General features: G+C 41.7%; 2 protein-coding genes across 2 annotated transcripts; one reads left to right on the plus strand and one right to left on the minus strand.

Annotated features, from left to right (window-relative positions):
* Positions 1-1,402: 1,402 nt before the first annotated feature.
* On the minus strand, positions 1,403-7,965 carry LOC139448060 (mitochondrial import inner membrane translocase subunit TIM14-like). The gene is made up of 6 exons (XM_071229561.1): positions 7,833-7,965; positions 6,086-6,137; positions 4,899-4,975; positions 3,647-3,723; positions 2,362-2,432; positions 1,403-1,612 (listed from the first exon to the last, which is right to left on the minus strand). The coding sequence occupies exons 1-6, from the start codon at positions 7,833-7,835 to the stop codon at positions 1,536-1,538; spliced, it is 357 nt and encodes a 118-aa protein (XP_071085662.1). The 5' UTR covers positions 7,836-7,965; the 3' UTR covers positions 1,403-1,535.
* Positions 7,966-9,393: 1,428 nt separating this feature from the next.
* On the plus strand, positions 9,394-22,641 carry LOC139447708 (nondiscriminating glutamyl-tRNA synthetase EARS2, mitochondrial-like). The gene is made up of 14 exons (XM_071229159.1): positions 9,394-9,624; positions 10,343-10,415; positions 10,590-10,627; positions 11,560-11,607; positions 12,164-12,334; positions 13,676-13,756; positions 14,121-14,213; positions 15,402-15,496; positions 15,916-15,970; positions 17,705-17,812; positions 18,693-18,853; positions 19,273-19,351; positions 20,871-21,134; positions 21,864-22,641. Exons 1-14 carry the CDS (start codon positions 9,394-9,396, stop codon positions 21,957-21,959), a joined length of 1,593 nt encoding a protein of 530 aa, XP_071085260.1. The 3' UTR covers positions 21,960-22,641.
* The last annotated feature ends 1,736 nt before the right edge of the window (positions 22,642-24,377 follow it).

Consider the following 24,377-nt stretch of genomic DNA (forward strand, 5'->3'; position numbering starts at 1 on the left):
GTGAGATACGATGACATGCATGAACCAAGTCAGCCAGTCTGACCCGATCCCGTTAGTCGCCTCTTACGGCAAGCATGGGTCGCTAAAGACCAATATTAACCATATGGAAGCTGTAAGTACCCTTGTCGTTGTGGATGGTCACACAAACTCTGCAAAGTATATAAATATGTTAGATGCCAATTTATGGCCAGTTATTGCCAAAATTTTAGCAGACAGAGGACATATTTTTCAAGAGGCACATTTCCCAGTGCCTTTCACCATATATGGCCCACTGGAAACAAATAAATGACATTCACACAAAGAACTGGCCACCAGGCTGTAATATCACTGGAAATGTGTCTGGAACGCTGGAACGCTGAGGGGCGGTCAGGTAGCCTAGTGGTTAAGGCATTCCACCCCGACCCCCACCCGGGTTCAATTCCCGACATGGGTACAATGTGTGAAGCCCATTTCTGGTGTCCCCTGACGTGATATTGCTGGAATATTGCTAAAAGCGGCGTAAAACCATACTGACTCACTCACTCCTGAACACTGAAAAGTACACTGCAATGGCAGTTACATGAAATCTAAACAAAACAGGACCACTGGATTTCACTCAAGAGTACATAAAATCATTGTATGTCAGGTTACAAAAGAGAAAGGAGTGAGTATGGTTTTACGCCAGACACCAGAAATGAGCTTCATACAGTGTACCCATGTCGGGAATCAAACCCGGGTCTCCGCATGACAGGTGAATGCTTTTGTTTTTCACATTTGTTTAGCTCCCATGATATTCAATACAGTTTATACGCCAGCCATTTTGTGAACTTTAATGTTCACTTGAGTTTATGTCTGAAAAACTGCTGATGTGAAAAGAAAATGCAACTCGCTCATTTTGGAAAGCTCTTGCAAGCAGAGGGTACTGAGGACCTGCCCTGACTCCCAGATCTGAGAAATGGTGTCCCCATCTTGGTGTTCCCATACAATTAATGAAAAAATGCAGTATCCAGTGACAGTGAGAGAAAAGGCCAACACTGCCCTGGCAACTCTGTACAATGTCGTAAGATTACATTAACTGAACAAGAAGTTGTTTGTTTATTTCTTGCATAATGCCGCACTCAGCAATATTCCAGCAATGCAGCAGCGATATGTAAATAATCAACTCTGGACCAGACAATCCAGTGATTGGATCATGAGCATAGATCTACACGATCGTGATACAATGACGTGAGTCAACCAAGTCAGCAAGTCTGACCATCCGATCCTGTTAGTCGACTCTTACGACAAGCATGGGTTGGATTGGGAAGTCATGACATGGTCAAAAGTTTAACTTAAACAATATGAACCCAACATGCAATCTTCATACAGTCACTACCTCACCATACATACTTGCTCACTTATCAAAATGATAACAACCATAAACTAAGTATGTTTTCTTTATTGACAAATCCTGCTATATACAATATACGGATCACACTAGCATTTCCGGGAGTGATGTCCTTGTCTCATTGGGGCCCCTCTAACAGTCACACATCATGCACACACTGAGGTTGAAATCAGGAACTTCCCGGCCGGGCGTTGTCCAGGTAATCCTTGGCTTCGTTTATCTTAGCTGCCAGGAAGGGGGAACCACCTGAAGAACACAATGACTATGATAAATCAAGGAAAAATGATGCAAGTTTTACATGAAACAAATCATGCTTGATTATCAGTGTTAGAAACTGGCACTAGTCCTATAGTCCTTGTCAAACTCGCCAATAGTTAAGGTATCCTAAGGACTATTAGTCTGTCATTCAGACCCTGTAAAAAAATATATCCAATACAGCCCATGCAAGTCTATAATCTTTGGCAAGTCTAGACTACTGCAGTATGAGGAAGAAAGTTTCTGGGCTCCTTTTTATTATATTTTATAACTATAATTTAACAACTGTTTTTTTTCTGTAAAATATGTTCATTTCAGAGACTAGATGTTAGTATAAAGGACTAGTAGAAATTTGCCACTTTTACGGGTTTTGCTATATTTTACCATTATAAGGATTAGTGGGCTAAAAATGTTAGTTTCTACTGCTGATTAACCAGTGTAGTTTATATATACATCCGTTTTGATTGTTTGTTGCTGTTTAACACCGCACACAGAGATACCATGACACAATTTAACGTGACTACCCCACTCAGACACAGCATACTGATTCAGAGCCAAACAGTATTAATGCCAAGCACCAGGCAGGGTGACAATAAGCACCATCTTTTAACATAATGCAGTCGGGATCGATTCTTCCACTCTGTCCACTAGACCACGAAGGAGGTCCCTTGAAATTGAAATAACCTTCACAAAATAAAGAATGGCTGATATGTGTTTGAATTTAAATGTCTTCCCCATACCTCTGTCAGGATGATTCAACAGCATGATTCTCTTGTGTGCTTCCTTAATTTTAGCCTTGCTTGCAGCTGGGCTGAAAGTGACAAACAGGTCATGTTCAGTGTGCTAAGAATGCTTTTTTTGCGTTATACTGCTTTTTGAGTAGAAACAAGAGTCATCAGAAAGATGACATATCCCCCCGGCAGCTGTCTGTAAAGTAACCACTAGTAAATGTGCAATTCTGTATGTAATGAGTCAACAGTTTAATGTTCTTTAAGAAGTATACATTGTTTACCCAAAAAAGATCCACCATGGTCGCATCCATATAAATGCCAAGTTTCGATCAAATACACTGAATGGTTTTCGAATTCTGCCCGGGAAACGAACCCCATCCCCAATTGAGTCTATGTCCAACTTTATTCCATAAAAATTTTAAAAAATAAACGTTCGAAAAATCCCAAAAAATCAAAAGGCACCACTTCAGTATGTGCCTGATACCTTTGCCAAGTTTTGATCAAATACACTGAATGGTTTGGGAATTCTGCCCCGGAAAAGGAAATAATTACGGACGGACAGACGGACGGATGGACAGACTGGCTGATCGCTATATCTCCCCGCATTAAATGCGGGGGGGATAAAAAATCTCATGTACATATCCGTGAGACTGAAAACACAATTTTGTCCTGATGAGACAAACATACTTTTAACCACACAGAGGCATAATATTTAGAAGTTATTATATAGAGAATCTCACCCGAGAGTCTTCTCATATCAACTATATCAAAACAAGTTTATCAATGAGTGAAAAGTCAGTTAACTCTCTTGCCTCGGGAAGATGGCTAAAACAGAAGGAGCCCCATAACGCCCACCGTTCCTGTATGCCCCAATCCTTTCCACCAGAAAGATATATCATCAACCATTTGACTTCACCATCCCAATCGCCATCACTTCCAGTTTGGAAGAACACATACCAGTGGTGTATGGTCCCTGCCGGCCTGTGCCTCTAGGTACATAAATAATGAAGTCATAACCACTTCTGGTTTAACGACATAACCAGGGTCCCCTAGCAACAGTGATGTGGTTGATGCAGTTACCATGATTAGAGTGAGTGAGTGAGTATGGTTTTAAGCTGCTTTTAGCAATATTCCAGCAATATCAGGGTGGGGGACACCAGAAATGGGCTTCACACATTGTACCCATGTTGGGAATCGAATCTGGGTCTTTGGCGTGACGAGTGAACGCTTTAACCACTAGGCTACCCGACGGCCCTACCATGATTAGACAAAAACACAAATGATGGTGTTTTACCTGACCCCCAGCACCAGTCCCGCCTCTCTCTTGGACATCTTGGGGTCAAAGCCTCCCTTGTAGTACTTGCTGAAAGCCTGGGAATACAAACAGTGTCAAATCACCTTCCAACAATCTCATTCGTTCGTTCGTTTGTTGTTTAACGCCACACTCACCAGTATTCCAGCTATATGACGACAGTCTGTGAATAATCTAGCCTGGACCAGACAATCCTGTGAAATGACAACATGAGCATCGATCCACACAAATGGGATACGATGACATGCATCAACCAAGTCAGCGAGCCTGACCACCTGATACTGTTAGTCTCCTCTTATGACAAACATAGTCGTCTTTTACGGCAAGCATGGGTTGCTGAAGACCTATTCTACCCCGGATCTTCACGGGTCTCCAACAGTCTCAATTAACTAGACAGGTATGATTTTATATTGATATATAAAAAATATCAATTGTGTATTACTCCACAGTATTCAAACTCTTCAATTACAAGTGTTTGTGTTGGTGATGCAGGTTTTAACCTGAAGTCAGGTAGTCAGCAACATAACAGCTGTATCAGACGTGGAACAGGAAACAACGTAACCAAGTGGTCGACAGCAAGAGCATCACTGCAAACACAATAACTAATGTACTGCAGCACACTGGGCTTCATATGTTTTGTATATCTGAATTTTGTTCTGTTCTTGGTGCTGTTTCAAGAAGAGATTCATTGATTCCATACTGACCTCAAACTAGACTGATAGACTGGGTAAAACATGCACCAGACAGGATGTGAGAGATGAGATTGTGACTGAGAGAAAGAATGAGTGAGAAAGAAGTATCAAAGAGAGGTCATGAGAGAGACGAGGTCATGAGAGAGACGAGGTCATGAGAGAGACTAGGTCATGAGAGAGAGATGAGGGAGTGAGAGAGAGAGACAAGGGAATTAGAGATGAGATTGTGAATGAGAGAAAGAAGTATCAAAGCGAATCGCGGCGTCTTAGACGACTGGGCCACCAGTGCCCCCTGAGAGAATGAAAGATATACAGATTATATGGATGAATATGATAAATATGATCAATACCAAGTTAAACAGATAAATTTAAAATCTACTTCATGAATTCATGGGAAATCAAAAATAACATCAGTAGACACAAGGACCCTTTGTTTACACAAAGATGGTCCAGAGTATCACAATGGGTTGTGTCAACACAATCTGACCATTTCTTGATGGATTCATTGAACCACTCCCAAATTACAGTGAACATTAACTTACACCTGTCTGAGGAAGGGCATCCAGCTGTTTCTTGAGTGTTTGTTGAGCGACCCGTCCGTAACGTGCGAGATAGCGACCTGGAAAAAGACAGAACATAACTTATATACCACTATTAGCATGGTTAGCTCATATATACCACTGATAGCCCACATACCACTATTAGCATGGTTAGCTCATATACCACTGATAGCCCACATACCACTATTGGCAAGGTTAGCTCATATACCACTGATAGCCAATATACCACTATTAACATGGTTAGCTCATATGCCACTGAAAGCCCATATACCACTATTAGCATGGTTAGCCCATATACCACTTATAGCCAATACACCACTATTAGCATGGTTAGCTCATATACCACTGATAGCCCATATACCACTTTTAACATGATTAGCTCATATACCACTGATAGCCCATATACCACTATTGGCAAGGTTAGCTCATATACCACTGATAGCGATAGCCCATATACCACTATTAGCATGGTTATAATAAACCCCCAAATAGCCCATAACAAAGGCCCCATATACCATATACACTATGTTTATTGGGCCAGTGGCCTTATACTGAATAAAGGTCTGTCTGTCTGTCTGTCATATTCCACTGATAGCCCATATACCACTTTTAGCATGGTTAGCCCATATACCACTTATAGCCCATATACCACTATTAGCATGGTTAGCTCATATACCACTGATAGCCCATATACCACTATTAACATGGTTAGCTCATATACCACTGATAGCCCATATACCACTATTGGCAAGGTTAGCTCATATACAACTGATAGCGATAGCCCATATACCACTATTAGCATGGTTATAATAAACCCCCAAACCCCCTGTCATTTTAGAGAAACGACAAAAAGGACACCGAAAAAACACTTGCGGGAGGTGTCCAGCAATACAGCATTCTTGTCAAAACGTGTGGTAACAACTCCACACATTCATAAAATTCATCATGTGAAAACACTATTAAATGTATTGCAGAAAGACAATATGCTGTTTCGAGTTCTGAAGAACTATCGGTGTACATGTAATTGGCTCCTGTTGAATGCGGTACGTTACCAGTGCATTAACAATTTGATCTCCGGGATATTTATATGCTTGTGAATAATCTGTCGTCAAATAGCTGGAATATTGCTAAGTGCAGCATTAAACAAGAAACAAATAAAACAAACTTACCTCCAAATCCAACAGCTGCAAGGCCGAGCCCTGCCAGGACAAGTCCTGATGACTGAAAACAGATGACACGGTTTCAAGCACATCATACAGGCAGACAGATGTGACATGTTTTTAAATTTGTGTAAGTTCACTGCAGTATGGGTGTCACAGCTTGTTTTCGGTCTGATGAGAAACGGATGAACACGAACGTCAACTTGTGTCGTTCATCATGTTAATGTCCTGCATATGTTTATGAATGTCAGTTTTGCAGTCATGTGACTGGCCTCTCATCCAAAGGAAAATCTATATTTCAATTAAACTTCAAATTAAAAATATTATTTAGGGCTAAGATACTATTATTTTCATGTTTGTTTAGAAATGGATGGACATATTTTCTTTTATAGAGATAGTGTTCCACAGTCTGGAACCCATTTCCAGCCTCTGCCTTTGTTTTTTTGTTTGTTTGTTTGTTGTTTAACGCTGCACTCAGCAATATTCCAGCTATATGACGGCAGTCTGTAAATAATCATGTCTGGACCAGACAATCCAGTGATTAATATCATGAGCATCGATCCACACAATTGTGATCGATGACATGCATCAACCAAGTCAGCGAGCCTGACCACCCGATCCCATTAGTCGCCTTTCACAACAAGCAGAGTCACCTTTTACGGCAAGCATGGATTGCTGAAGACCTATTCTACCCCGGAGTCTTCACGGGTCTCTGACTTTGTACATGTCATGAGTAATATAGGTGAAACTGTGGCTTTTCTGCTTAATCAAGAGTAATCATATACTGTTTCCCTGTCTTTCATTGGTAACAAAACTATGGTTAATAGGGAACATGGATAAAGTGTTTTTTTTCAATGAGTTGAATACATTTTTGCCGGAAGACCAAAACTGGAAATCAGGGTGCTGTTGTAGAAAGCCACCTTAGCCCTAAGGTGATCGTAACTTCCATACCTTAACATACACTTACGACAGTCGTTGTGCTAAGGTGATTGTAACTGCCATACCTTATAGTCCAGGAAGCAGACCCCAAAATTTTATAAAGCGGTACCACCTGGGGTGGCAAAATCTCAGTATGATTTTTTGAAAGTCATATATCCATAGATGAAAAAAACTTTGAAAGCAATCCGGTACTTACAGCTTAGTGGTAGTTATCACCACATAAAGGGGGACCCCTGAGTCGAATCCACGGGACCAGATTTCGGGGTAAGGGAAACTTATTGAGACAGTCGCAGCGCTAAGGTTATTTTGTACAATGGAGCCCAGGAGAGTAAATCACAGTTTGGCTGTGAAATTGTGGATATCTTGTTTCAATCTAAACCTCAAACTGCACATCAACAAATTCAGAAATATTACTATCAAATATACTTACTGAAACCATGGCAACATGAACATGATAAATACATTATTACATTATAGGTTTTGCACATGAAGGAAGTTGAGACAACAACTAACAGTATATCATAATACCTGCAGATTTCGCGTCAGTCGAGGTCCACACCAGGCTACATAAGATGTTGTAAGTTCCAAAATAATGGAATGGGTGGTCAGGCTTGTGACTTGGTTAAGGTCACGTAAGGACGGCCATCAAACACCAACAACTGATCCATATGCAGTGGTAGAAACTTACATTTTTAGTCCACTAGTCCTGATAATGATAACATTTAGCAAACCCATAAAAATGACAAATTTCTACTAGTCCTTGTGATACCTTAACTATTGGGAAGTTTGGGAAGAACTAGAGGACTAGTGCTCTTACCATCGTATGTGACTTGAAACTGCTGTTCTGTCGTGTATTCGTCAGTGGTGGAGATCTTTTAAAATACTCTCAAAATGTTGACATTCCAACTATAGTGATCACACGCAATGTTTGCATGGCCTTGCACGTCCGGATACGGATAACAGGTGCGCGATGTTGCAATTGATTTTTGCCATTATTTATTTCAATAACATTTTATTTAAGAAAACTTGGAAGATCAAATCGAGGCGCTTTAAATATTTAATGATTTAAGATTGATGTAACTATGTCAAACATTATACGACACTATTTTGTGTGGCAGACATTTTGCGACATACCAACAACCGAATCCTCAAGTATGTTGCCAAAACTGCCCTCATGCCTAACTGTTTATTTAAAAAAAAACGGCCAAAATTTCACCCAACCTCCGATCACTAAATGTCTAGGAAAATGAATTAGATCTATAAACAAATAAACAAATTTCGTTGGCTGGTGGGGTTTTGTAATGCGATCATGTCAATCGCGATAATGTGGACAGTAGTTTCGGAATACAGGTAAATTTCATTTTGTTGTATTTGCTGGGCGGGATGGTGCAGTTCAGAATTGCAAATGACACACACACTATGGACATTGAATATGATTTTTAATAGAGTCCATGCACATACCAATGCAGTACGCTTTTTATTACCCACACTTTGTATTTACTGCAGTGATGACGTTTTATAGCAATGTCAACATGACGTGGGGGTACGGGTGGCCCAGTCGTCTTTAGAGTTGCGTCCCTTGGGAACGCCAGAAACCTATGATCGTGGGTTCGAATCCCGGTTCGCCCCGATTATGTTTCTAGGTTTGTCACCACTATAACCGTGCTCGTGGGTTTCGCCGAAGTTGTAAACGTCTGAGACCTGCATCACTTCGGGCTTTCCTCCCACATAAGCTGACACGCCGTGATATAACTGGAATACTGTTAAAAGTTAAGTCAAACCCAACACACTCACCAACTCAACATGACTTAATTTTCAATTGTGACGTCATTACACTATGTTGTAACCATCCTGTCGGTGTTACGTGAACAAAGCTCTGAGAGAGTGAAATCATTATCTCATCAGAGTTATTATCAACGTTAAAAATTGACACTAGTGCTATAGTCCTTGCCAAACTGCCTAATAGTTGTTGTTTTTTCAGTCATTTTTTAAGGGTTTGCTTTTTGTTATCCGTCGCGCTGAAGACCCGGGTTCGATTCCCGACATGAATAAAATGTGTGAAGCCCATTTCTGGTGTCCCCCGCTGTGATATTGCTGGAATATTGCTAAAAGCAATCATCAAAAATCACTCACTCACTATTTGTTATCATTATAAGGACTTGTGGACTAAAAATATTAGTTTCTAACGCTGATGATCCCCGCATTCCAGAACAACTAATGTGGTTCAAATCGGAATGGTGAAAGATGTCCTTGGACGATTGGGTCAGCCGCATCCCAAATTCGTTAAGAAGATCTAGATCACGTCTGATATTTTCAATGATCATTTTGTATAAGGTGCCGTTTTGGAATTGAACCGTATTTATCTGTCCAATTCCAACATGGCTGCGCTCACGGGTGCATGGCCTGCGTCGAGACTGAGCCGTTGCCTCAGACGAGGACTGCACTGCACAGGGAAGCTGCATCACCAACGATGTGTTCGGGTGCGATTTGCACCAAGCCCTACCGGAATGCTACATCTTGGCGGCCTGCGAACGGCACTGTACAATTATTTGTTCGCAAAGTCAAAACCAGGAGGGAAGTTCTTGCTACGAATCGAAGACACAGATCAGGTTAATCAATTTTACATGATTTATTACATTTGTCATGTGCGGCTTCCTTCTGTACATAAGTACTGTAAATCGTGAAATTAATGCGTCTCCAAAAGAATGCGACCGCTGTACCCTAGCCAAAAGTGCGACTCGATATGAATGCGACAACACACCCCCCCCCCCCCCCCCCCCCCCCCCCGCCCCCAGGTTTACAGGAGAATCCTCATCTTAATCCAATCTTACATTAATCCAGTTACACACCAAATAGCACCGCTATTAGTGCTGAGTAGAATAGAATACTTCCACTGAAACAATACATGCGTGCTGGCTTGTGTCGACCTTTGACGCAGTCGCAAAGAACAAAGACACTTTGTTGCGTGGGTGGCGTCTGTCTGGACTTGCAGGTGTGATCACTGATGACCTAAGTGACAATTCACAGTTTGTAATTACTGTTTGAATGATATTGTTTATATACGTGTTACAAGTGCTGCTCAATAAACAGTGATGTGGAATACATAGTTGTATGTTTTCAGCCTATGTCTAAGTTGGTATTTCTGCTATCCAAAATGTCTTATTGTTGATATAAATGCGATGTTTAATAATGCAAGCAAAGACCACTCGCATTTTTCGCATTTAATTCACGCTCGCGTTAATTTCAAGATTTACAGTATTTGCTGAAACGTCTTTCAATTTACAATATTTGTGTAATGATTATCACTGATTTTGTTCTGTTTTACAGACTCGCTTAGTACCAAATGCAATAGAAAAGTTAGAAGACATGCTGTCATGGGCAGGTATCTCACCTGATGAAGGTAAGTAAGGAATGTCTCGCCCTACCACCAAATACAGCTCTTAAAACTGAGATTGATAATCCACTCACTTTTAGATGTTGTATGCTCTCACTACAGGATGTTTTCAAATGTTGTACATCCATGAATGTTACATCTAATATGATATGTGATATGTCAATATTCATTCATTTTCAGGGCCCAGTCAGGGAGGCAGCTATGGTCCGTACAAACAGGTATAAGTTGTCTGACAGTGCAAGGGCGGTCGGGGAGCCTAGTGGTTACCCAACTTATCCACTCGTCACGCCCTAGACCCGGGCTCGATTCCCGACAAGGGTACAATGTCTTAAGCCCATTACTGCTGTCCCCCACCCTGATATTGCTGGAATATTAATTACTGGATTGTCTGGACCAGATTGGATTATGTTGGTTGGTTGGTTGGTTGGTTGGTTGGTTTGTTGTTTAACGCCGCACTCAGCAATATTGCAGCTATATGACAGCGGTCTGTAAATAATTGAGTCTGGACCAGACAATCCAGTGATTAATATCATGAGCATCGATCCACGCAATTGGGATTGATGACATGCATCAAACAAGTCAGCGAGCCTGACCACCTGATCCTGTTAGTCGCCTTTTATGACAAGCAAAGTCACCTTTTGCGGCAAGCATGGGCTGTTGAAGACCTATCCTACCCTGGAATCTTGACGTGTTGGCTGGATTATGTACATTCCCCTGTGGTATAGCTGCAATAATGCTCTGAGTGCAGTGTTAACAAAAACAAAACAAGCACACCTCCTTTCTTTCCGGGCGGTCGGGTAGCCTAGTGGTTAAAGCGTTTGCTTGTCACGCCGAAGATCCGGGTTCGATTCCTCACATTGGTACAATGTGTGAAGCCCTTATTTGGTGTCACCCGACTTTGATATTGCTGGAATATTGCTGAAAGCCGCGTAAAACCATACTCACTCATTCGATTCCTGACTTGGGTACAATGTGAGAAGCCCTTTTTTGGTGTCCCCCGACGTGATATTGCTGGAATATTGCAGGGACTACATTAAAAATAAAGTACTGGTATAGCTTTATAGAAAAAACATTTTCTGAAATGTGTACATGTTGATCTTACTTTTGTCGAATGATTTTTTTAAATATCATTCCTTGCCTTTCTTTTCAGTCAGAAAGAATTGAGCTTTACCAAGAGAGCATCAAAGTCCTTGTTCAAGTAAGTATGGACACCCACACTTGAAGTGTTGAGCACAGACCTGTGCCCTGTTCCAAAAAGCCATCTTAGCGCTAAGGCGACCATAACTCCCATACTTTCACACTGGGATCGCTTTGTGGAACGGTGCCCTGGGTTTGATATGTATTAAGTCTGTATTTGTTGTTTCCACCTTATACAATCTCATTAAAATCAGACCTTAGTTCTCGCTACCCGCTAAACAAAGATCTGTGGACATCCCATTATGGTCGTTCTTGACGTGACCCGTAATGGGCCGCCTCAGATCTTTGTTGAGCTGAAGCGAGAACTAAGATCTGATTTTAATGAGATTGCACCATTATATGGATACTCACTCACTCAAAACTATCTTGAAATATTTACAGAAGTAACTATGGCAACTTCAGTATCAGCATTACGAAGAACTAGCATCGATAAACAATGAAGTTTGATAAAGTCCACAAGTCTTAACTGTCTTGTCTGGAGTATGTGAATCTGGGTACTTAAGATAAGGTGAAGACCACTGTGTTTTGTTGTGTAAAGCAGAATATTTCTGTTGCAGAATGAGAGTGTGTACCACTGTTTCTGTACACCGAGAAGACTGGAACTTGTTCGTAAGGAGGCTGCACGCAGAGGGGAGACACCAAGGTACGACAATAGGTGTCGCCAGTGGTCAAGTTCAGAGGTCAAGGAGAAGTTAGCAAGAAATACACCCTATGTTATCAGGTTAAAGGTGAGCGAGACTGTTGAGAGCTGAAACAACAGGTTTAGTTATGTGCAGGGTCCCGTTGTGCTGCTATTAGCTTGCATCCCTTTGGTGTGCGAGATTCCTAGGATTTGGGGTTTCAATCCAGGACTCACCAAGGAATTGACTCTTGCAGAGTTGCATCCCTTAGGCATGCCAGAATCCAATGACTTAGGGTTTCAATCTAGGACTTTCAAAGGATAGGACCTTTGCAGAGTTTCATCCCTTTGGCGTACCAGAATCCAATGATTTAGGGTTTCAACACAAAACTCACCAAGGATAGGACGCTTTGTGTCTTTACAACATGGACCGCCTCTGTGGTCTAGTGGTAGGCCAGAGAGCAGAAGGTCGGGGGTTTGATCCCCGGCTGTGTCATACCAAGGGAATGTATTTTAAATTTGAAATCTTGTAGCCATTTTGTATAGTAATTGAGGCTGAAACATCTTGCTTCAGTTCTACTGTAGCTCCTCTACTAGGATGTTTATTTTTTTTATGAGAGTTTAATGGATTTGTTTGTCAAACCCGCACGGTGACTTGGTTGATTGTGTGCCACCATCCTGATGAGATGAATCATTACTTACAATAAAAATCATTGGATTGCCTGGTCCATTCTTGATTATTTTACCAGCCACCCTCATATTGCTGCAATGTTGCTGAGCGCGGCATTTAATGACAAACGCACAGACACTACAGCACTACCACTACCACGACACTACCAACACCAATCATTTGTAGCATGCTGCATGAGTGGGTGTGTTCACGTCCCTACTCAGTGGGATTCTTTAACAACAAACACAGACACCACTGCAGCTAGCCACACTAATCCCTTGTTGCATGCCACATTTATATAGGCGATATCAGATTCCGATATTTGTCCTCAGGTCTACAAATTCCTAGATTTGAATTAAAGATTTCCCCCAAAGTATATTGTTTATAACAAAAAATCATTTGCAATGGCTACTTGTATTTTACTGATGGGCCATTAAAGTTTTGGGCCCAGCTTTATGACGGTGGTGTGTTAATAATCGTGTCTGGACCAGACAGGCTAGTGATTGACATCATGAGCATCGCTTTCTATGCAATGAATAAAAGTACTTTGTTTAACATTATTGCATTGAAACCAATCTTAAAATACTCTCAACTTAAAAGAATAAGGGCTTAAAGTTATGTTCAGCTTTGAACGGATTAATAAGAATTGAGGTGTTTCTTTGAGTAACATTGATAACATACAAGACAAAACAGCAAAAGTTGTTGTGTAACTTTTTGTTATACTTTTTGACGAAGTACTCTTTCAGATCTTCAACATTAAGTTTGATGTTGCTGTTTCAGCTTGAATCTACAGCAGAGCCATGGGACGACCTGTTAAAGGGGCGCACATCTCACAACATTGCCGATGCAGAGGGGGATCCGGTGAGTGAATGAGTGAGTATGGTTTTACGCCGCTTTTAGCAATATTCCAGCAATATCACGGCGGGGGACACCAGGAATGGGCTTCACACATTGTACCCATGTCGGGAACTGAACCCGGGAGAAACGAACGCTTTAACCACTTCCCCTGGGATCCGGGGAGAAACATTCACACCTTCTTGTCCCACTGCAAGATCTTTCCAGAGTATACAAAGGGGGAGGACTGGAGACAGGTCCGTAATGATATGCATCGCTGTAATTGGAGCAAATTCATCCTCACTCACTCCCTTCTATTATAAGGCAGAACTTGAAAAGAATAACCTGTAATTTCTTTGACTAGAATTAGTGTGTTTTGTGTCTGTTGTAGGTTCTCATAAAAAGTGACAGGTTTCCTACGTACCACTTCGCTAATGTAGTAGATGATCATCACATGGGCATCACTCATGTTCTTCGAGGAGACGTAAGTTGTGGGAACTTCCTGTTAATACAAGATGAATTGTGTTCATGTCAGAATGAGAACCAGATGCACCTTCACCACCATCCTTGGTCTGCAGCACAGTACCTGGCCTGAGTCACTTCATCTTCCCGAGGCAAGCGTGTCCACTAGCCTATATCAATGCCTAGTTTCTACCCTTGCCACATCAAGGCCACTTTTCGTGGCTCGACCCTGGCGCCACCTCACGTAGAATTGTGTAATGAAAACTCGATATCCAATCATATCGCTGTTCTTATCTTGTATAGCTTCACAAAGATGGCTACCAAAGGCAATGACCTAGTCGATCAGACGCTCTTGCCTCGGGAAGATGGGGTCACTTGGGCTTTGGTCCCTTGAAGGAGGCACGCCATCTTAAAACTGAAATACTTTCAAAGTGGTGTATGAGGATTGGGTGTCATGGTGTGAGGATTGGATGTCAAGGTGTGAGGATTGGATGTCAAGATGTGAGGCTTGGGTGTCGTGGTGTGAGGTTTGGGTGTTATGGTGTTAGGATTGGATGTTATGGTGTTAGGATTGGGTGTCGTGTGAGGATTGGATGTCATGGTATGAGGATTGAGTGTTGTGGTATGATGATTGGTTGTCAAAGTGTGAGGATTGGGTGTCGTGGTGTGAGGATTGGGTGTCATGGTGTGAGGATTGGGTGTCATGGTGTGATGATTGGTTGTTGTGGTGTGAGGATTGGTTGTCAAGGTGTGAGGATTGGTTGTCGTGGTGTGAGGGTTGGTTGTCGTGGTCTGAGGATTGGGTGTTGTGGTGTGAGGATTGGCTGTCATGGTGTGAGGATTGGGTGTCATGGTGTGAGGATTGGGTGTCGTGGTGTGCGGATTGGCTGTCATGATGTGAGGATTGGTTGTCGTGGTGTGAGGATTGGGTGTCTTGGTGTGAGGATTGGGTGTCATGGTGTGAGGATTGGGTGTCATGGTGTGATGATTGGTTGTTGTGGTGTGAGGATTGGTTGTCAAGGTGTGAGGATTGGTTGTCGTGGTGTGAGGATTGGTTGTCGTGGTCTGAGGATTGGGTGTTGTGGTGTGAGGATTGGTTGTCATGGGGTGAGGATTGGGTGTCATGGTGTGGCAATTGGCTCTCATGATGTAAGGATTGGGTGTTGTGGTGTGAGGATTGGGTGTTATTGTCTTCCCTTTGTTTCTGTAGGAATGGCAGACCTCCACACCTAAACATCTGTTACTGTACAAGTCATTTGGCTGGGATCCTCCCCGATATGCCCACCTCCCTCTCATCCTCAACAAGTGAGTTGCAACCTTGCATTTGACATGTTGTGTGTGCTGTGGAGATCAATGCATCGCCACCATAGCTTTGTTTTGGAAGTGACGCCACCACCTCCAAGCTCACTGAGCACAGAATTTCTCTTGCTCGTGAGAGTAATTTGATTGGATGGCTATTTATAGCATGGTGTTATATGAATCAGCCTCAAAATGAATCTATTGTGGCAAATATGTCCAGGGTATTAATCATAATTATATAATTTTTTAATGTGAAGTTTACATGATATGTAGATTTTCCATTGAACGTGAAGTCGGACAAATGCCTGCAAAACTGACATTCATTAACATAAAAATGGTACATTTTGATGATCATATGCTTTTCATGAGACCACATTCTTGAAATGACGTTAACACTGACGGATATATGTTTGTGTGTTGGTCAGGGATGGAACCAAGCTGTCCAAACGAGGAGACGATGTCCAAGTAGAACATTTCAAGGTTTGTTCTACTGTTGTGTTGGTGTCCTCATCGATCTTCACCAAAAGACATTAAAAGATGGTACTTGTTGTTACCCTGTCTGGTGCTTGCATTACGGGCGAAAACAATGACTGGTCGGCTTGGAGTCTACTGTGTCTACAGTATTGTATCTCAGTGGGCTAGCTCTATAAAATCAGCATCAGTCTGGACTAGTACAAGCAGCCACACACACACCCACATGCAAGCACATTGCTATATAAGTGCAATAATCTTGGACGCAACGTTAAACCCCATTTCACCACACCTCATCGATCTTCACATCACACCTAGAAATGTTAAAAGATGGTACTTATTGTTACCCTGCCTGGCACTCAGCATGAGGGGGGTAAAACTAGGACTGGTTGGCAAAGTCAGTATTCTGTGTCTGAGTGAGTTATTTATGATATACTGTTACATAATATCTCAGTGGGCTAGCCCTATAAAACCTGTATGTCAGGACACACACACACACACACACACACACACACACACACACACACACATGCCCACATGAAAATGCATGCTGCTAAATATGAGTGCAATAATCTTGCAATATTAAGCCCCATTTCACCTCACCTCATCGATGTTCTCTGCATTCATCCACTCCCCCTAGAATATGTACGTCTGATTAGTGGTGCAGTTGCTATTTTAGACTACCGTATATGTCCGCAGATAAGCCAAAATTTTGAGGACAAGTAAAAAGATTCCGTAGAAAGGGGTCGACCTATCCACGGGATACACTTTCATGATAGTATAGTTATTATTATACACCAATGTTGTCATTATTAAAAAAATGTTATGCATGTTACAACTTCTGATAATAAGTTTTCAATTGAATGTTTAAAGTTTATCGTTCTTCATAAACTCCACAATCTTTACATGTAACAATATATGTAATCCACAGCTATAATATATAATCCACAGATGAAATCGCCAACAGTTATTACGTACGTTTTGCAAAGTTCATAAATTGATAGTGAACAAGTATCTAACTTTATTGAAAGAGGCAAATAAACAACTGTAACGGCGAGTTATTCTGTCGCCATTTGAAAAAGCATGTGATCAGCTGTTTCCTGTGACGTCACAAACGATGACCTCTGTGATTGCTTCCTGTTGTTTAAAAAGCGTAATGAGTGCTCAGAAGCCGTCAACGAAATGTCTCATGTCACATGTGCCACAGCTTTCTGAAACTGATTTCATTGCTTCAAAGATCCTGGGTAGAATTGGTCCTCAGCAACCCATTCTTGCTTTTGAAGACGACGCTTGATGTAAGAGGCTATCGGGTGGTCAGACTCACTGACTTGGTTGAAGCATGTCATTGTATCCCATTTGTGTGGATCAATGCTCATGATGTCAATCACTGGATTATCTGGTCCAGATTTGATTATTTACAGACCGCCGTCATATAGCTGGATTATTGCCGAGTGCGGCGTAAAACAAGAAGCAAAACAACAATCATTGCTTCATTTTCAGCCAACTGTAGGGCTCACACAAGCTTCATGCACAGACTACAGCTCATTTGACTTCCAATAGTCAAACACTGACTGGGTACCCATGTTAAACTACATCACTGTATCTCAGTAGGCTGGTACTGTAAAACCTATGTAAGTCCTGAGTCATGAGTAAAGGCAGCCACACACAGTGAAATAATGTTGAATGTCATTTCTTAACCCCATTTCACCGCACCTCGACCTGAGAAGATATTTGTGTTTGTAGAACGAAGGCTATTACCCAGAAGCTCTGCTGAACTACGTGACCAAAATAGGGGGTGGTTTCTCAAGCGACGGAACTAGCGGCTTCTCCCTGGAGGAGATGATTCAGCAGGTAACACAGTCCTTCTGCTTACACCTTGAAGATGTCTGTCAGTCCCCACTGTAGTCTGCGCCCACCCCCCACCAACCCCCCTCTCCCCAATCAGCCACCCCCAACACCTAAATCATTCTGCGGTCAAGTTCTGTAAATTCTGCAACCAAATTTTGATCATTCTGCATACAATCCTGCAAACTCTTAAGCTAAGTTTTCATGAATTTCGTAGATTTGCATATGTTTCACTTCTGGCAGGCAGTTTTATGATCTACTTATTCACGGCTATACTAGCTAATTGAAGTGAATCTGTAGATCACTGGAATAAACATACAAACATGCACCTGTTAGCAATAATACAAACATTAACCTCACTTCAAAATGAAATATATATCTGGTCAACTTTCGACTCACATATTAAATTTCTGCAGTGTATTTGACAAATACTGCAGGAGATAAATGCAAAATTCTGCACAAGTTCTGCACAAAATGTGATTTTCTGCAAGGTAGATACATTTCTGCACTGAGGGCACTTCTGCAAGATATTCTGAAGACAATGAATGAATGCGATCCAATATTGCACGCAGTTACTTCCCTTTACATGCACACTACTTTACTGCACATCTCGTGCTATGGTCATGGTGGCAATAGCAGTTTGTGTGCTTGTTTATGTAAGGAGGCCCTTTCCCAGGTTGATGGTACATGACTGTTCATTTGGTTACATACTAGTTTGAACTAAACAAAAAAACATTGCCCACCGGCACCACTACAAAAGTCATTGCCTGAGAACCAATTCTTTTATGTATTTTAGGCTTATAGGCAATCTTTGATCAATGTCGATCATGAAGTAATTTGTAAGTTAATGTGTCCTGTTCCTTGCATCGAATGTTGTTTGTTCCAGTTCTCGTTAGAGAGACTGCGTCGTAACTCTGGGAGACTGGATCCGGAATACCTGGATGAAGCAAACCGTATTCATCTTGGCGCCAAGCTGGGCAGAGGCAGCAGCAGACAGCAGGTTATAGAAGACGTTCGGACACTTGTGCTGGCCGGACACAGTCACAGGTGGGCCGACACCTTCACATGTAGCAAGGCCTTAGACTTGAAGACTGCTTTACACTGGACAGATATGAACCAGTAGTTCTAAAATATATGAGATCCAATTTGTTATATATTAGTTTGTTTGTCTGTTTGTTGTTTAAAGCCGCACTCAGCAATATTCCCGCTATATCACAGCAGTCTGTAAATACTTGAGTCTGGACCATACAATCCAGTGAGTGGCATCATGAGCATCGATCCACATAACTGGGATCGAAGACATGCATCAACCAAGTCAGTGAACCTGACCACCCGATCCGTTAGTCACCTCTTATGAAAGCATAGTTGCCTTTTATGGCAAGCATGGGTTGCTGAAGACCTATTCTACCCCGGATGTTCACGACTTTTATATATATTATATATTAAGATGTTTTAATTGTTTTCAGCTTGGGTGAAGGGACGTTAAGAGAACAGATCCTCAGCTCGGAGTACATTGGTAACATCCTTGACTGTGCCTTTGAGGAGGTAAGAATGAGTACCAGTTCTTTCTCTGCTTGTTATAGCTGGAATAGACCCGTGAAGATTCCGGGGTAGAATAGATCTTCAGCAACCCATGCTTGCCGTAAAAGGTGACTATGCTTGTCGTAAAAGGCGACTAACGGGATCGGATGGTCAGGCTCGCTGACTTGGCTGATGCATGTCATCGATTGTGTGAATCGATGCTCATGATATTAATCACTGGATTATCTGGTCCAGACTCGATTATTTACAGACCGCCGTCATATACCTGGAATATTGCTGAGTGCGGCGTTAAACAACAAACAAACAACAACAAATATAGCTGGAATATTGCTGAGTGTGGCATTAAACAACAAACAAATAAAATATATAAATCTGCTTGTTACCATATGTGTACATACTTGAAAAACCTAATGACATTTGAGACATGAAAAGAAGGAGACACTAATGTGACAGAGCGTGCAGTGTTGTATGTGGGGCTTATGTCATGAATTTTGAACATTTAGTTTTTTAATTAAATGTCAAGTTAGGATTTGAGACTTGCCAGTAGAGCATTCATTTTTTCATAGCAGGGCAGTCAGGTAGCCTAGTGGTTAAAGCGTTCGCTCTTCACGCCGAAGACCCGGGTTCGATTCCCGACATGGGTACAATGTGTGAAGCCCATTTCTGGTGTCATCCACGGTGATACTGCTGGAATATTGCTAAAAGCAGCGTATAAAGCCATGCTCACTCATTTCTGCATTGTCCTGATATTTCACTGCCAATGTGAGATGTTCACACGGAACGGCGAGGCATGGCTGTCTCAGTCGTCTAAGGCGCTGTAATTCACTGCGTGTGTGTAGTTTCCCTTGTGTTGGGATCATGTTATCATTGGTTATAATCCCCGATTCTCTTTCTAGGTTTGTCAGCACCATACCCGTGTTCATGAGTTTTACCAAAGTGGTAAAAGTCTAAGACCTGCATCACTTCGGACTTTACCCCGACACCAACCAGACATGTCATGATATAACTGAAATACTTTTCTAATTGATGTTAAAATAAGTAACTCGCTCACCCACTCACGCATGTCTGAGGCTAGGGAAATAGTTGAAATTAATTTCAGTAGTTATGATAATGATTTGTGCTTTATGCTGTTTGGCTAGTTCACACCATTTGCTCTACTAGTTTCATTGTTTGTGTCTCAAACAATTGAAGATGACATCGCCTATCACATCCCTCACTGCTATGATTAAAATGTTTATTAAATTTGTTATGTTTGGATCTATGTCATCTGGTAATAATTCTAAGGAATATCTTGGAAACCGTCGTAAAAGGCGACTAACGGGATCGGGTGGTCAGGCTCGCTGACTTGGTTGATGCATGTCATCAATCACAATTGCGTGAATCGATGCTCATATTAATCTCTGGATTGTCTATTCCAGACTCGATTATTTTCAGACCGCGGTCAAATAGCTGGAATATTGCTGAGTGCGGCGTTAAACAAACAACCAACCAACCAACCAACGGTCCCTGATTCGTTTTTCAGGGCAGGATTATGAAACCAAAGGATCTTCTGAAGTCAGACTGGAGGTTTCTGTGGAGCGCACCACGGAGGGAGACTGTTCAGGATTTGAAAACTGCCTCTATTGATGTAGCACACTTGTTGGAGGGCTGCTGTCAGCGACTGTCCGTCATTACTGGGTTTGATGCTGATCAGCTCCAGACCGAGCTGCAGGAGCTGGTCCGAGGTGAAGGATATTCTGCAAGACCGGTCATGCATAGTCTGAGGCAGGCACTCAGTGGTTTGAAGGTAAGCACTACATACATACATACATACATACATACATACATACATACATACATACATACATACATACATACATACATACATACATACCATGGGCGGATACAGCTTTCTTTACAAGGGGGGGATGCACAATTAAGATCTATTTATTGTCTTTGGTGGTAATTTATACAGAAATAAAGACCTTTTTCAAAGAAAAAAAAGGCCCCCCCCCCCCCCCCGTATCCGCCCATGCATACATGACTTCATACAAACATGACAGATACATACATGACTTCATCATTGACTGAGTGACTGTTGTTTCAAGTCATTCAAGCTTTATCACAATATCATTTAAATCAGATTTTTTTACTCTGATGTTATCCTTCTCTGTCTGAAGATATAGCAAACCCTCCATTGTCTTCAATCTTTCAAAACCTTAGGATGTCTATCTTCAGCCCAATATTATATGTTACCTTGAAAAGTAGTCTTTAGAAAAAGGATGAGCATGTTTTCAAACTGTGACTCTGTTATGCAATTACATTTTCATATCTTATATATAAGTATATTTACATACTTAAGCCCTCTTCGAAAAGGAGAATTTGTTTTTATCAATGGACAATACTGTTTTGAAATAAGTCAGACTGAAAACAATTCTGTCTTCTCTTATTTGGCTGTTTTACGTCCCTAAAAAGAACTCCATTGCATTGCCTGAAACATATGTTGAAAGATTGCCTAATCACGGGTGTGTTACAGGAAGGGCCTCGCGTGGTGGACATGATGCTCGCACTAGGGAGGGACCACACCATACAGCGGCTGAAACACACGCTCAACATCCTCACTCACTCATGACACCTGTCAGTCACGTGTCACAGGCGATATGTACAAGGCTCCACGAGCACAGGTCTTCAGACTGAGTGAATTACCAACTGTAGACGTACCTGAGATCAGGATATGTTGCTTGGCATTGTTCAACATGGTGATCTCTGTTTAAGTATGGGAGGAGTAATGAGGAATTAAAGGAACGTGCCCTGGTCATCCTTGACATTTAGAGGGGATGCTCGGTCAGCCCAGTGGATAAAGCCTTCGCCCGTCGAGCCAAAATCCGGGGTTGATTTCCGACTTGGAATGAAACCAGTGGAGCAAATGATGTGAACTAGCCAATCCACAAGAAGCACTGATCATTACATAATTACTGAAATTAATTTCATCTTTTTCCTTACCACTATGTGTAACATAGTAGAGTGGTGTCTAAATGTTCAGTCATGACAGGGGCAGTGGGGTGACTAGTGATTGAAGCGTTGGCTCATCTCGCGGAAGACCTGGGTTTGATTCCCTACATGTGTACAATGTGTAAAGCCCATTTCTGGTGTACCCCGCCATGATATTGCTGGAATATTACTAAAAGCCACGAAAACCTTTCTCACTCCCTTGACATTTAGATGTGAAGTTGTCCCTGTGAATGGTTAAAAGAGTATTATATTGTAGAAATATATTGTTAGATATAAGAGAAAGATTGAATGCATGTGGTGAAAGAGCGAATGTAATTTGTACATTTGATATTATACATAATATACATACTGAAATAAATCGTTCGTGATCAAGCTCAGTATTTTTGTATTTTTCAATAGGACTTTTGAAAATACTACTCAGATTATGAATTTTACATTCAAAGGCTGATGTTATGGTATTGAATAATGTCATCGTTTACATGGTCAGAATACTTGCTAGTGTTAGTCAGCAACCCAATAAGAAAGTCTAAGAGAATGAGTAAGCTGGGGACGTCACATGATCAGCACCAGATTCAAACAGTGAATAGACCGTTGGTAATGATGGCAAACCATGGTTACGGCTGGGATGTGTTGGGGTGAAGTGTTTTTTAAGCTGGAAACGTTCTGGGATTAATTCCACACCCGGATCAAAGGAGTGGCATGAAATGCATAGTGTGAGATAGGATATGTATTATAAATATACAATGTATTGTAAAATTTACAATAACACCATTTTTCTGTAAATTACGTGTGTACAAACACATGAATGTTTCTTTGATGAAAAAATGATTGATCCTGTGTTTGTATGGTACGTCCCTCCACCACCCCTTAATACATGTGGGTCTGTGTGGATTCTGTGTCAGAATAGGTCGCCAGCAGCATATGCTTATAAGAGGCGATTATATGGATCAGTTGGTCAGACACTGTGATGTAGATTGTATGTCATGGTACTCCCATAGCATGGATCGTGGTTCACAATATCAATTTGGCCAAGCTGTCCAAGGTGCCGCTATACGCTGTGCAGAGTTGCGCCCCATAGGTACACCAGAAAACCATGATTGAATCCAGGTGCCAGCCAATTGTATCAAGTCTTCGTACCGTGCTTGTGGGTTTCACCGAAGTGGTAAACGTCTGAGACCTGCATCACTTCGGGCTTTCCTCCCGCATTAGGCTGACACACTATTAAAAGCGGCTTTAAACCCAACTCACTCACTCACTATCAAGTCTTCGTCAGACGGAAGGATAGATCCCTGAGTATGTCTCATGCTATTTGAAACAGGATACTTGAGAACATTGGGTGGCCATGTTTCCTGTTTTGCTGATTGCCTCAATGGCGTGGATTGATGATCATGCTTCCAGACACCAGTTTGCACACTCGGTTATTTATGGGCATCATTGAGTTAACAACATTCACTCACTACGACACATTTTACTTAACCATGAAGTTGAAAGAACATGGATGTTCATGCACATACCATACATACATATATATATACATCACACAGGATGGTTATCTCTATTGTTTGTTGGGGCGGTCGGGTAGCCTAGTGGTTAAAGCGTTCGCTCGTCACGCTGAAGACCCGGGTTCGATTCCCGACATGGGTACAATGTGTGAAGCCCATTTCTGGTGTCCCCCGCCGTGATATTGCTGGAATATTTCTAAAAGTGGCGTGAAATCAAACTCATACACTCACTATTGTTTTTGAGGTTAGTAGACCTCTTTGCTGATATATATATATATATGTTCTTTTCTCATATACATTGCTGTTTATCAATGATACTACATGCAAATTGTGGTGCTTGGCATTAAGGGGTTAAAGGAATGGTCAACTTGGAATCAATATACTGTGAGTGGGGCATTCATGTTAAACTGTGGCATGGTATCTCAGTGGGCTAGCACTATAACGTCGGTATCAGTCTGCCAAGTACAAGAACGCAGGCAGGCATGCACACCCTGACCATTTGGGACCTGACAAAGGTTAAGATGATAACTTCAGTA

Source organism: Haliotis cracherodii, unplaced genomic scaffold (assembly GCF_022045235.1).
Source record: "Haliotis cracherodii isolate W230 unplaced genomic scaffold, xgHalCrac1.p SCAF_7, whole genome shotgun sequence".
Lineage (NCBI taxonomy): Eukaryota > Metazoa > Mollusca > Gastropoda > Lepetellida > Haliotidae > Haliotis > Haliotis cracherodii.